The 12,097-nt window shown below is 36.0% G+C and overlaps 1 protein-coding gene across 2 annotated transcripts; it reads left to right on the plus strand.

The window, feature by feature from the left end:
• The first annotated feature begins 199 nt into the window (after positions 1-199).
• On the plus strand, positions 200-8,724 carry LOC104891421 (uncharacterized). 2 transcript variants are annotated; one of them, XM_048642818.2, is made up of 7 exons: positions 200-346; positions 704-1,198; positions 1,273-1,325; positions 1,620-1,657; positions 7,221-7,653; positions 7,945-8,197; positions 8,331-8,724. In XM_048642818.2, the coding sequence occupies exons 1-6, from the start codon at positions 214-216 to the stop codon at positions 8,146-8,148; spliced, it is 1,356 nt and encodes a 451-aa protein (XP_048498775.1). In that variant the 5' UTR covers positions 200-213; the 3' UTR covers positions 8,149-8,197; positions 8,331-8,724. The 2 variants fall into 2 exon arrangements, with proteins under 2 accessions (XP_048498775.1, XP_048498776.1); XM_048642819.2 differs by having other exon boundaries at positions 233-346; positions 671-1,198.
• The last annotated feature ends 3,373 nt before the right edge of the window (positions 8,725-12,097 follow it).

The raw sequence follows: 12,097 nt of genomic DNA on the forward strand, positions 1-12,097 counted from the left end.
TTTGGAAAATATTTATGTGTACATTACATCTTATTATAAATTAGGCCATCTTAAATTTCTTATTAGTTACACATAAATATAGATCAAGAAGGAACTGAATATTTTATAATTAGTATTTTTCTAATGAATGAAGAATAAAAAGTAAACTTATAAGAGGACATCGTGGTTCATCCCTTATTCCCTTGGCTGATATAATAGAGATAAACTCGTCATATGCGAGTAACACTCCCAAAGACGCTCACAGAGTCAGGTGCCGATGCCGGTGGCCAACTCATACGCAAATTGAATTCCTTTAGAACCTCTCATAAGTCATACGCAAAGCTAGAATTGCAGAAGTTCGTTCCAGGTTCTTGTTTTGTTCCGTAGATGAATCTACTTGTTTTGTTGCGGATTTTGGTGTGGAATTGCGATTTTTGAGATCTACTTCATGTGATTATTCATGCGATTGGTTTTATGCTGTTTGTTTCATGAATTCAACTTATTTTTTCTTTCTCATATATGTTATCTCATGTTTTTAGTGATAATTTACATGTTATAAACTTATGACTCGAGTTTCTGGTATAACTTCTTATTTCATCTTTGTTTCATGGAAGTAAATGATAAGAAAATGTATGTTACAATTTGTAGATGCACATATTTGTGTTCACTTGTTCTTGTTTAATTTCATCAGATTAATTTTTCAAGTGTTGTGGCTGGAAATCAGTAATGAATGACCTCATCCCCGGGCCCAGGGCGGCCGCCCCTCCTGCCCTGGCTCAGGGACGGGCCTGCAGGGCACTCTTAGTTCAATTACACCCTCTTCATAGCGCTACCTGTTTCCAGTTGTGGCCATTTCTTCATACTCCAATGGAATATTCCCATCACCAATTGATTATGAGGAAATTTTGTTGCCTTACCACACCCCACAAGTGCTCATATATGCCACTGGGAGTCTCGAGTTCAATCAGCCGGCTACATCCCCTCAAAGCAGTTTTTGCTGAGGCATGTCAGTCCTCTGGTGTGCATTTTGAATCGGGTAGTCATCCAAGCTCACATTGCAACGAGGCTAGGGGTGAAGTTGGAGGAGTCTCTTGCCATGATTCCGAACCCGTAGTGGCATGTAGCATGGAAGAACTCAAAGAAATTCAAAGGAGGCAGAGAATAGGTTTAGCAAACAAAGGCAAAGTTCCCTGGAACAAAGGCAGGAAGCATAGTGCTGGTAGATGCTGCTTACCATTTGGATTTAACCTCCATGAGATGTCTTCTTTGCTAATTTTTGTGACATTGGTGCAGAGACTTGTGCACGGATTAAAGAGAGAACTCTTGAAGCCTTGAGAGACCCCAAGGTGAAGTGAAGTAAGAATCATTCATTTTCTTGTCCATACTCTGTCTGTTATGTTTCTGTTCTGTGTGGCTGAGACAGTTAGCCCATAGAATATGACTATGATCCTGCTTGCTACACTCTGGATGAGAACTTGCATTGCCCTTTCTGTTAATTTCCCAGTGCTATCTTCATAGGCTAACTTTTCTGTTGCTCTTGTGTGCTGATCCTCATCTCATGCTTTCTTTTGTCATTTTCTCATTGGTCTTGTTGCATAGTGGAGAGATTGTAACTTATCCCTTCATTTTCATGCTTTCAGGTGAGAAAGAAGATGTCAGAATCTCCACGAATGCACAGGTTACTTTCTCTTTTTCCTTGGAACAATTTAAGATTGGTAAAGATGATTAGGGATTATCTGGTTACCCTTCAAAGAAGATTATTTTGTTTTTTATGGCTAGGAGGCTGCCCTGTTAGTCCTGCTCATAGGTATACAAGGTTTTTCCCTGGCAACACTCTTAAGCAGTGAGGTGAGGGAGAGAATTTCCATTTTTACATTTGACTGTTCTTTCTAGAACCGTCTTGCTAACTGAGATTGTTCAAAAAATTTATAGGTCAAATGGATTTTTTTTATCAAAAGAAATAAGAAAAAGGAGTAAACCTCTTTCAGAATTCAGGTTTTTGTGGCCTAAGGTTGTATTGACCAGTTTGTCACAATGTTTTCTAAGCACATGAATTATTTTCATGAAGTTATTTTCAGCTAGGTGCCAACAGATTTGAATAATAATATCTAAATCTTCCAGGTTTCAAGGAACTTTGTTCTGCCTCATAAAGCCTGAACAGAATAAATTATAGCACTGTCCTCTTCAACCCAGCAGGTTATACACACATTAGGATTTGCTTAATGGTCTGTAGCAGATTCATCTTAAGTTGTATGACCCCCATAATAGATTGCTTGCTGTGCCTCTGAAATTGTAACCTGCAATACACATCTGCTTTCTGAAAGTGGTGATCAAGATTGATTTTGATGTAGTCATAGAATGGTGAGTTTTAGCAAATATCTACTGAATTGTTTAGGAAAATTGGCTTAAGTCAATCTAATAATTATGTCACATCCTATTCATATCGTCCCCATTGCCTTTATCCATCTTTTCCATTGGGTGACAAATGAGAAAACAGTTCACCATTTGCTCAGTTTTGGTTGAGGATCAATCGCATCTACAAAATACTATGGGAAATTTAGTAATTTACCATAAAAAAATTTGATGTTTGGCACTATCAAGTTTTATATTCATGTAAGGGCCATTCTCTTAAAATCAGTCTAAATTATGGGCTACTATTGTTGCTGATTGTGGGAATAATACCATCCCTATTGATTGCTTAATGAAGGTCATCTTAAATGTTGTTGAAACTTTGACAGTCCTAAAGAATTTGTTTCTTAAGTGTGTTAGGAATTGACAAGGGATAGAAAAGAAAAGACATGTTGCATAAGGGGAATTCAGGCTATGAGATCAAGAAGTAAAAAGTTGGAGATACAAGCCTTCTAAGATTTTGGGAGCATGATTTTTCATTGACATGGAGTTTATATCCTGCTCTACCGTAGAAGTCAAGTTTGAAGTCCTTTGATGATGGAATATGGATCTTGTGACCAATGCTTCATTCATCCTATAGTAGTTATAGAAAAAGACTGACACTTAGCTTAATATTTGAATATCTTGAGCTGAGATAAAAGCCGTGCCAAGGATATTCCACAAATGATGGAGTTGTTATGTATACAAAGGGTTAAAAGCACTCATGACGTCTAATTAATATGTGTCTCCTAATAAGATAGCACATAGGCTAATTCCTATTCATCTAAAAAGCATAGCTAAACAAATTTATAGTTAAGAGGAAATCAAACTTATCCTTCTGTATGAAAAAACAAAACTAGTGGGCAAACAAAAAAAACTAATACCTAGATTGTGAATTAGCTTCCTTGAACTATATTTTAGGAAATTATCATTCTTATAGTCAGTCTATCACTATAAATAGGATCAAACTATCTCGAAGTATGAAAGACTTCTTATTACAAAAAAAAAAAATGCACACTAAGCTTTGGAATGGCTACCTTAGGCTCCATGATTGATACAAGTTCTGGGGATCTTCTGAAATACTTTTCTTCTTTAATCGTGGATCATCCCTTTATCTTTGTTTTGTGCTTATACCTGTTTTTCATTGGATATCACATGGTGCTCTTGGCATGATGTGGATGTACCTCTCCTCCTTAGTTTGGTCTTGCTAATCTGGTCCTTCCCGCTTCATGATGTAGGGATCTCTATCATATTCTTCCCAGGACCTATATCTTACATTTTTACTAGGGTTGTCGTCACATCGTCATTAGCTTTATTATTATTCATATTCTATATTGCTTATTTTTTTGCCTTGTAGTTCCATCAACCTCCTTCCAAAAAAAGTTTGACAGACAATCCTCGTACATTAATTTTTTTTAATATATATTTTATTTCCCTTCACTTTGTTTTTAGCAAGTCTTTCAAAAACAGACATTGTAATAGTCTTTGACTAGACAATTGGTAATGATGTACATATGAACTACTGAGGCTTATCCCCTGGTAGGATTTAGTACTTGCTGATTGTTTATCTGGGCCTAGCTACAAAGTATGAACATGACAAGGCTTATAGTGTAAGGGATTATATTTATAATTATATTATTAAACAAGTTAAATGATACAGTTGTTATCTAGAAGGTCAACTGTCTTTAGGGATTTCCAAAGGAATGTTATGAACACATAGTGATCTGTAGGATCAGTTTATACATTTATGCGCAATCTCTATTCTAGTAAATTAAAAACCCCAAAGCCCTTCTTCCAACAAAGGATATTCCGCCAGCGGGTTCTGGAACAACTCCTTCTTCCTCAACCTATTGAAGATGCCTAACTACTTTATATTCCTGGATATGAGAACATTCCTTGATGCTAAGATGTATTGTTCGTGTGTCTTCCTATTCACTTATTTAAGATCACATTCTGCCTCTAAATCACTAGTGTAGGCATCTTACTCTCTAACTAAGGGGTACAAGTCCCATTAATTTGTCAACAAATATTCATTGTAACTATGTTTCGCAGTTTTCCTTTGAATAACCAACTCTGGTGTTGTTAATGTCATATGCAACAGTTTCTAGGGATTTTTGAGGGTCAGTAATTTGCTTTTGATATTAAATATATCTTTTGTTTACAGTTTAAAACATTGTCTGTGTTTCATTTCATGAGAAAAGTACCCACTCAAAATTCAGCATCTTGGCTACTTACTTGTTCAAGACCTAGGATTCACTATCTTCCATTCTCCTATTAATGTAATGACAAAATTTAGCTAAATGCAATTGACCGTCCAACGCTGGACAAAGGAAACCTTTTTTTACTTGTTTTTTTTTTCAGTCCTAGATCTCTTCTGTTAATTTGAAAGATTTTAACCCAGGAACCAGTAAGTCTTTCTTACTGTTGTATCCATATCAAGGTTTGAGGTTTCACAATGTGTATGACGGTGTTAATTTTGTAGGAAAATAAAGATGCTTAAAGCGGAATTTCAGGAAATAATTTCATAACATCGATCATAGGATCGCATGCATAACCAGTAATATGAATTAGATTACAAGATTAGGAATAACAACCTTTGTAGCGTGGATTCCACAAGTATTCTAGTAATTGAGATCAAGGAGCTCTATTAGTTACTCCTGTACTTGGTCCACATGAACAGAAGAGATGGAACAATTCACTCTCTTGCGATGATGGGTAATAGGCGCTGGTTATAGAGTAGTTAGAGTTTTCTCTCTCTCTTTTTGTGTGACAACGATCTTGATTAACCTTAATCCCCTAAACCCTTATATTATAACCTTTATAATACGAGAGTCCAAAGTTTCATTAAGAGAGAACAAAACCTCCCTTTTCCACCTTAGTAGCCGGCCTCCCTAGTCCCCTTATTGGACTATTTTCCTTTTCCAATTAATTGCTTATTTTGTAGTGACCTCATAGGAATTATGTTGAATTAGTTGTAGGCCCAATCTAATTGCAACCCACTATCATAATTATTCTCTAGCAAATAATTATGAATTATAACATAATAATTATTTCCATAATATTTCCTATATACATTTAGTACTTGTCGGAAATGTCTTTGGACACAATTCCTTAAAATTTGTGGGTATAAAAGATGAGTATTGCTCTGCCTATTGATAGATTGTTTGTTTTCCAAGCATTCTTGCTGCCATTCACTTTAGAAGTGAGATCCTTGAACTTGTTGGCACTGGTTTTGCCTTACATCTAGGACATGGAATAAATTCTTGTAGTTTTTACTTATGGGGAATATTATTTTGTGCACTGATAGTTTGTCCAGTGCTATTCTTTGCTCTCTCACACTAGTTGACTAGATAATTCATGTCGAGTGTAATTCTTAGTTCCTTATTCATTGGAAGTTTTTTTTAAAAGAGTAGGCTATCATCCGCAAAGAAAAGAGAGGGAGGGTTTGATTAAGGGCATTTTAGAGCTGATTTCGACTCCAATCTCTGAAGAGCGCTTCTCTAGAATCTTTTCTGAGAAAAGTTGTATACAAAATAAGAACAGATAAAAGAATAAGGGGTCTCTCTGTTGCGGCATGTATTAAGGGTTCATTGCTATAAATTTAATACACAAGTGCTGTGGCTGGGAAAGTATGTGTTGAGTATCTCACCCTCACCACAACAAAGGTGCAGCTGCAGTCTAATCTGTCTATTCTGACAAGGCTGTTATATTTGTTATTTCAGCTTGCCATGTCAGCATACCCAATACCGGGGTACTTCTCCTCTCTTATTACTTCCTTTTGAGCACCTTGAAGCTTTAGTCTATAAATAGCTTAGATAGGCAGAGATTTAGTTGTGATTTAGAAAACATCTCTTGCATTTCAATAGTGATGAAATAATTCCCTGGATTCTTCCTTGTTTCTCTGAAGTGTGAGTATGAATCCCTTCTCAAAGATGAGCAAGAGCATATTCATTTTCAGTTTTCTATTTCTTGAATTCAATAATTTCACAGTATGACTTTTAGGGTAGCTTCTCACCAAGGATGTCTACGGATAGTGGCATAGCGCTGTTTTCTTGGTGTCAATGTATGCATGCATTGCGGACCTTTTTGGATGCTTTCTTGACCTAGAGCATAGTTAGTTATTAGTGCTATCTTGTGTATTCTTACTTCATGATGGAAGTGCATAATTTTTGGTTTGAAGCTTATATTTAAAGTAGTAAATGATTTTTTCTTCATATTATGAAAAATCAATCATCAGAAGAAGCTTGACTATACTGCCTGTGTGTTATTTTAAACCCTCAGCTCTTTTAACCAGCACTTGAGAGCTGGGAACTTAGTATTATTATATTCCTGTTTGTGCTTCATTGAACTGTTCTGAGTGCAGCTAACATCAGCGCTTGTAGCCAGCACTTGAATGCTGGAAAGGCGATAGGATATACATCTTTCATTGTTTATTTCGCTGTATTAAATCTTTCAATCCAGGACATACCTACTTCAAGAGATTCTCCCCTCCCCCCCTGAAAGAATAAAACAAAGAACGCTAATTCAAGAAATTCTGCATTGACGTTGATTGTTGTAACTGCATCATTACTTCATGGTAGTTATAGGCCTAGCATAGTTAAGTTAAATTCTTTTTACTCCTACCCTCTAGAGAGGTCCACATATTGGGACTTGGTTGTGGGTTATGTTGGATGACGGTAAAATCATAAAGAATTTCCGTAAATCTTCTCAGCTAGCAATCCATAGAATTTCTTCAACTTGCACTTGTATCGAAGTGTTCATAGTTCTCCTTCGAGCGTTACCCTGGCTGAAATTTTCTGGAATTTGCAACTATCTAATTACTAATTCAGAAGTGTATTTCATCTTCCATGCAGTGAACAGTCTAAGAGGAAAATTGGTTCTTCCCTAAAAAAACTATGGGCAGAGCGGTTGAAACGAAAACGCTCAAAAGAAACTTTCTATTCCTCATGGGCTGAAAGCATTGCAGAGGCTGCTAGAATGGGAGGGATTGATGAAGAACAATTCGACTGGGATAGTTATGACCGCATGAAAGTTGAGATAGCTTTCCAACGACTTCAATGGGACGAGGAAAAGGCCAAGAAAAAGGAAATGAATAAGATTCAAGCAGAAAGGAAGGTACGGAAAAGAGTACAGAACATGGCACAGGTTGCACAAAAGAAAGTGGAGCATAAACAGAATGCTAAACAAAGGGCCAAAAAGAGAGAGATAATGAGTTGCAAAACAAGAAAGAAGAAGGAAGGACTAGCTGCTTCAAGAGAATTGAATATCACTGACAAATTGGCAAAGGTAAAATGGCTGTGCTTACATTTTGTTTGTGGACTCTGTACATGGACAGTTGCATATGGCTGATGTTTCATCATGTTGTCATTCTGAAGCCTTCAGGGTGATTTATACTTTGTTTTAATCTGATTCAAATGTTCCTAAAAAGGAGATGAAAAAGTTGTTGGAACTTGCGAAGCTAATACAAAACTAACAAAAGGTGGTTACAATTTAACCAAGATTGTGACTGATTTTGCATTAGGATTAGTAGTTGCTTGCCGATTGGAGTCTTCTGATGCTGCATTTCTCTTATCTTAGATTCTTGAAAAGAAATCAATAGATGGACCCTCGAGTGCTGGGGCAATGATTTATCTTCAATCGGCACTGGAAAAATTTGACATTGAATCTATAAAAGCAGAACAGAAGCGTAATACAGTTTCGCTGGCAGACCAAATTCAGGCTGCTAAGAGCAGAAGAATGCAGATTGTCAGTAGCGGGTCTACAATGAGTCCACGAGTGTAAGCCTGTGGCGTTCAGTTGAAGCTAATCAGCATAACTCGTGCTCAGAAAGGTGAACCCCCTTGGTTCTTTCTCTCGTATCCTGAAGTTGGTTTAGTGGTGCTTGACTGCTTTCATAAGATAGAAAGGCAAGAACTTCGGACGAGGAAACTTTATATTGCATTAATCCACCTTTTATTTTTCAGTTTTGCCAGTGCCTTCTGTCTTCCGCTTCCAAATGTGTTGCTGCATGCCTTAATTTAGCGTGTTTCAGACATGAAGAATTTGCCAGAAAATTGTTAACAGACGGAGCTGCGAGTTTAATGAGGTTGCCATTCACATAATGAATGCGACGAGTAATTTAGAGCATGTTATATTATAGATAGGGGCATAGGGCTACTACTATTTTACATGTAGTCAGCCATGGGATATGGAACTAAATTCTTAATATTTTTTTAGTACAGAATTATTAAAAAAAGAGAAATATTTCAGGGTCTTGTATAAGTGTTCATGTGATATTGTGATGCTTATTTCGCCTGAGAAAATCTATAGAAGTAAAGCAAAGCCTGAAAGGTGTCATTTTTAATAATGAAATATGCACACTACTACAGTCAGTGTAGAGGTCAAATTTTCTCAATTTTGCTTCAAATCCAATTTTGGTTGTCACTTATCTTTAGTTGGTATTGGCCCTAAATTTCTCTTTTCATCAAATGCGTGGAAGTGTGAAAGCGGTCTCACTTATTAGTTATTACTCATTAGTGCTGCAATCGACCATGGATTTGAATTACCTTGGGATACGAACTTTCTCAGTTATCATCTTTGTAGAATTAGAGGTTGTAACCTGACATGAAAATAGTAAATATGGGATAGAGATTTTAACCCTTTAATAGAACCGGTTGATTTTATATTTACTCATTTATTAAATAGGTTGGTTTAGGGGGACTTCAAAGCCTCAACTCGACATGGTAAGTCATTAGAATAGCTAGTGTTCTTAAAATGGTTTTTTCAGATGTATAATTTGACCTTTAGGTAGTATTAACGATCAATTTTGACAAGCTTTCTCTCACCATTATAAAGGAAAAACATAGTTAGGTGGAATCTCGTTAAATTCATCTCAATGCGAGGATTCCAAATATCAACTTTTATAATAATCTTTACTTTTTTTTTTTTTTTTTGACAACGGGTAGAATAAGATAAATAGGAAGTATCATCCCTTTCTAGCCTGTTGGGCTAGATTATGGGCTAATTTGACTTCCTCTATTTTAACCTTAATTTTTTTTTTTTGATAATTCCTCTATTTTTAACCTTAATGCAAGAAAAAAATTGAAAGCTATTTGCTACATACTGGATCTCTTTAACTATTGAGTCTATGCTTGTAAGTGTTGTCTCGTTCCTTCGTAAAGCTTGAACTACCGCCAAACTGTCAGTTTCGATGATTAAATCTGAGCATCTCCATTGCATATCATTCGCTGCTTGTAAGATTGCGTACGCTTCTGCTTGTGTGGCTGAATTCACAAAGATTTTAGAAGCATGTTCTTCTTTCGAGCCTTGCGAGATATTCTTCCAGGCGATCGTTGCTTGCCAAGAACTACTTTTCTTTTCTTTTTTCCAAGCTCCATCCACGATTATGATCTGTGGAATACTGGATGTTTTTTTTCTATTGTCCATTGTGTTTTCTCTGTTCTTTCTTCTTGGTTGTTGCTTTGTTCCTTTTTCTTCTTATCTTCTCTTCTTTGAATACTATTATTGTATCTTCTGCTTTTTTCCTTCGCAAGCTCAATAATTCTGAGGGGGTCTAGATGTTTATCCTTGGAAGATGAGTTATTTCTGTGAAGCCAAATTCCCCATAATGTTGAGACAAAATCACCTCTCATTGCTCTTCCTTCTTTCTCTCTTTTTTTTTGAATAAATTAAGAAAGTTTCTAATCCAGCCGTGCATCGGCAGTTCAGTCATATGCATTGTATTGATTCCCATTGTGGTGCTCCAGATTCTTTGTGTGATTTGACAGTCCCTAAGAATGTGTGACGTGTTTTCGCTCTGTGTCCGACAGAACTTACAATATGCATTGACATTCTTTGTTTTCCTTTTGATGAGATTATCTGCTGTTGGCAAGGCGTTTGTAATATCCCACTATTTTAAACTTGCCTAAATTAAATAATGATTATTAAAGATTGAATTATTATAAGGTGTGACAAAAATTTTGTTTGTTATACATTATGAAATGATATAATATATTTAGGTTTCAATATGTATATAATTACTTGCTACATGAATTGAAACTTGGCTAATAATAACAAATGATGGTGTAATAAAAAGGAAAAAAAAGGAAAAAAAATGAAGATTAATGAAAATAAAATAAAAGAAAAATAAAATTAACATAAATATTCTCTCCGTCCCAAATTATTTGCTACATTTGCTTTATCACAAAGACCAAGGAGGGAGTAGGGACCATTGCCATAACAAGGATTAACAAAAAAGCAAATAGGTAAATTGTGGGACCTATGTACTATATATGGAAATATTTACAAAAACCAATAAGGGAGTGATGACAAATTTGTAAATAAAGTGTGGACCTATGTACTATATATGGAAATATTTGCAAATGTAGCAAATAAATTGGGACACACCTAAATGGCAAAATGTAGCAAATAAATTGGGACGGAGGGAGTAACAAACTAGAGAAACATTCACCATTCATCATTCACTCATCACTATCAAATTCACTCAAAAACTCCTCGGAATCTCCCCTACCCTCGTCGGAAATCGTCACCCAAGGAGCCACCACAAGCCCTGTTTTCGCACACACTCTCTCTCCCTTGTTTTCGGATTGCCCAACTCACACCACCACCTTCCCGACAACAACCTTGCGCCAACCATCCCAACTGTCGCTCATCACCATTGTCACCTGATACCGACGAGCGCACCATCAACCATCTGCCGTAAACCCAACCCGCATTCCTCTCTCCTCTCGCCCAACTCTTTCTTCCCTCTCTCGTGTTCTCTCTGCCTGACTGTCGCTGTCGCACCACCCAGACCACCTCTGTCCTGCCACCACCTCCCAGCCTTCGGCTCCCCTCTGTTCTCGGGACTACTCGAATGAGCAGAGGTAACGAAATACCTCTTGAACAATTATGTTCTTTTATTTTATGTACCTAAGCCCAAGTATACATGGTAAATTACTCTTGGGCTTAGTGTTTTGGGATGATTTCATTAAATCAGTATATGAAATGGATTAAAAAAAATGGTTAAACTTTTAGTTGCTGAAATATTTGAATATTGATGGGCACTTTAGCTATAAGAACTCACTATAATTTTTGGGATAAGATTATAGATGACTAATAAATGATGAAACAATGATTTATTTATAACTCTAATATATATATCAACTAAAGAATAATTAAGTATAGTTTACTTGTTAAATTTATGTTAAAGTAGCAGACAATTATATATTAATTAAACTACAAGAATGAAAGAGTTCTATTACTAGTTTTATAATCACAAATTATTAAGCCTGAATCATGAACCATAAGACTAATGTTCACTGATTTAATTCTTAAAATGATGAATATGTATAAAGGGATCCTATGACTAATAGAATGAAGTTCTGAATCAAAGGTTAACAAAATTATAACGTTTTGAAATTGTAAAATACGAAATGGTTCTATAATCACAAACGATGAATTATAACTTAAACGCTAGGATGTTAAGTAAGAAGAATGCCTATGGCTTTTATCAACCACCAAAGTCCTAAATATATATATAACTCCTAAAATGGACACATGATGGAAATGGATCAATAAACTCATAATTCAGAATAAAATATTAATAAGTCTTTTATTAATTCCTGAATTGATTATTATATTAAAAGGAAGAGATATTACAGGCCTCCCCCTACGATCAAAGTTGTAAAGCGGGCTTGCAGGTAGCGTCTACTGCTAACACCCGCACTCCCTTTCCAACTATGTTTTATGG

This window comes from Beta vulgaris, chromosome 4, assembly GCF_026745355.1.
Source record: "Beta vulgaris subsp. vulgaris cultivar EL10 chromosome 4, EL10.2, whole genome shotgun sequence".
Classification (NCBI taxonomy): domain Eukaryota; kingdom Viridiplantae; phylum Streptophyta; class Magnoliopsida; order Caryophyllales; family Amaranthaceae; genus Beta; species Beta vulgaris.

What these genes read in the sequence shown, in the direction of transcription:
- LOC104891421 (XM_048642818.2), top strand. Translation starts at nt 214, where the DNA reads ATGCGAGTAACACTCCCAAAGACGCTCACAGAGTCAGGTGCCGATGCC. An exon ending in AAGCCTTGAGAGACCCCAAG is followed by an intron (nt 1,326 to 1,619) that starts GTGAAGTGAAGT and finishes TCATGCTTTCAG; the next exon opens with GTGAGAAAGAAGATGTCAGA. An exon ending in TCACTGACAAATTGGCAAAG is followed by an intron (nt 7,654 to 7,944) that starts GTAAAATGGCTG and finishes CTCTTATCTTAG; the next exon opens with ATTCTTGAAAAGAAATCAAT.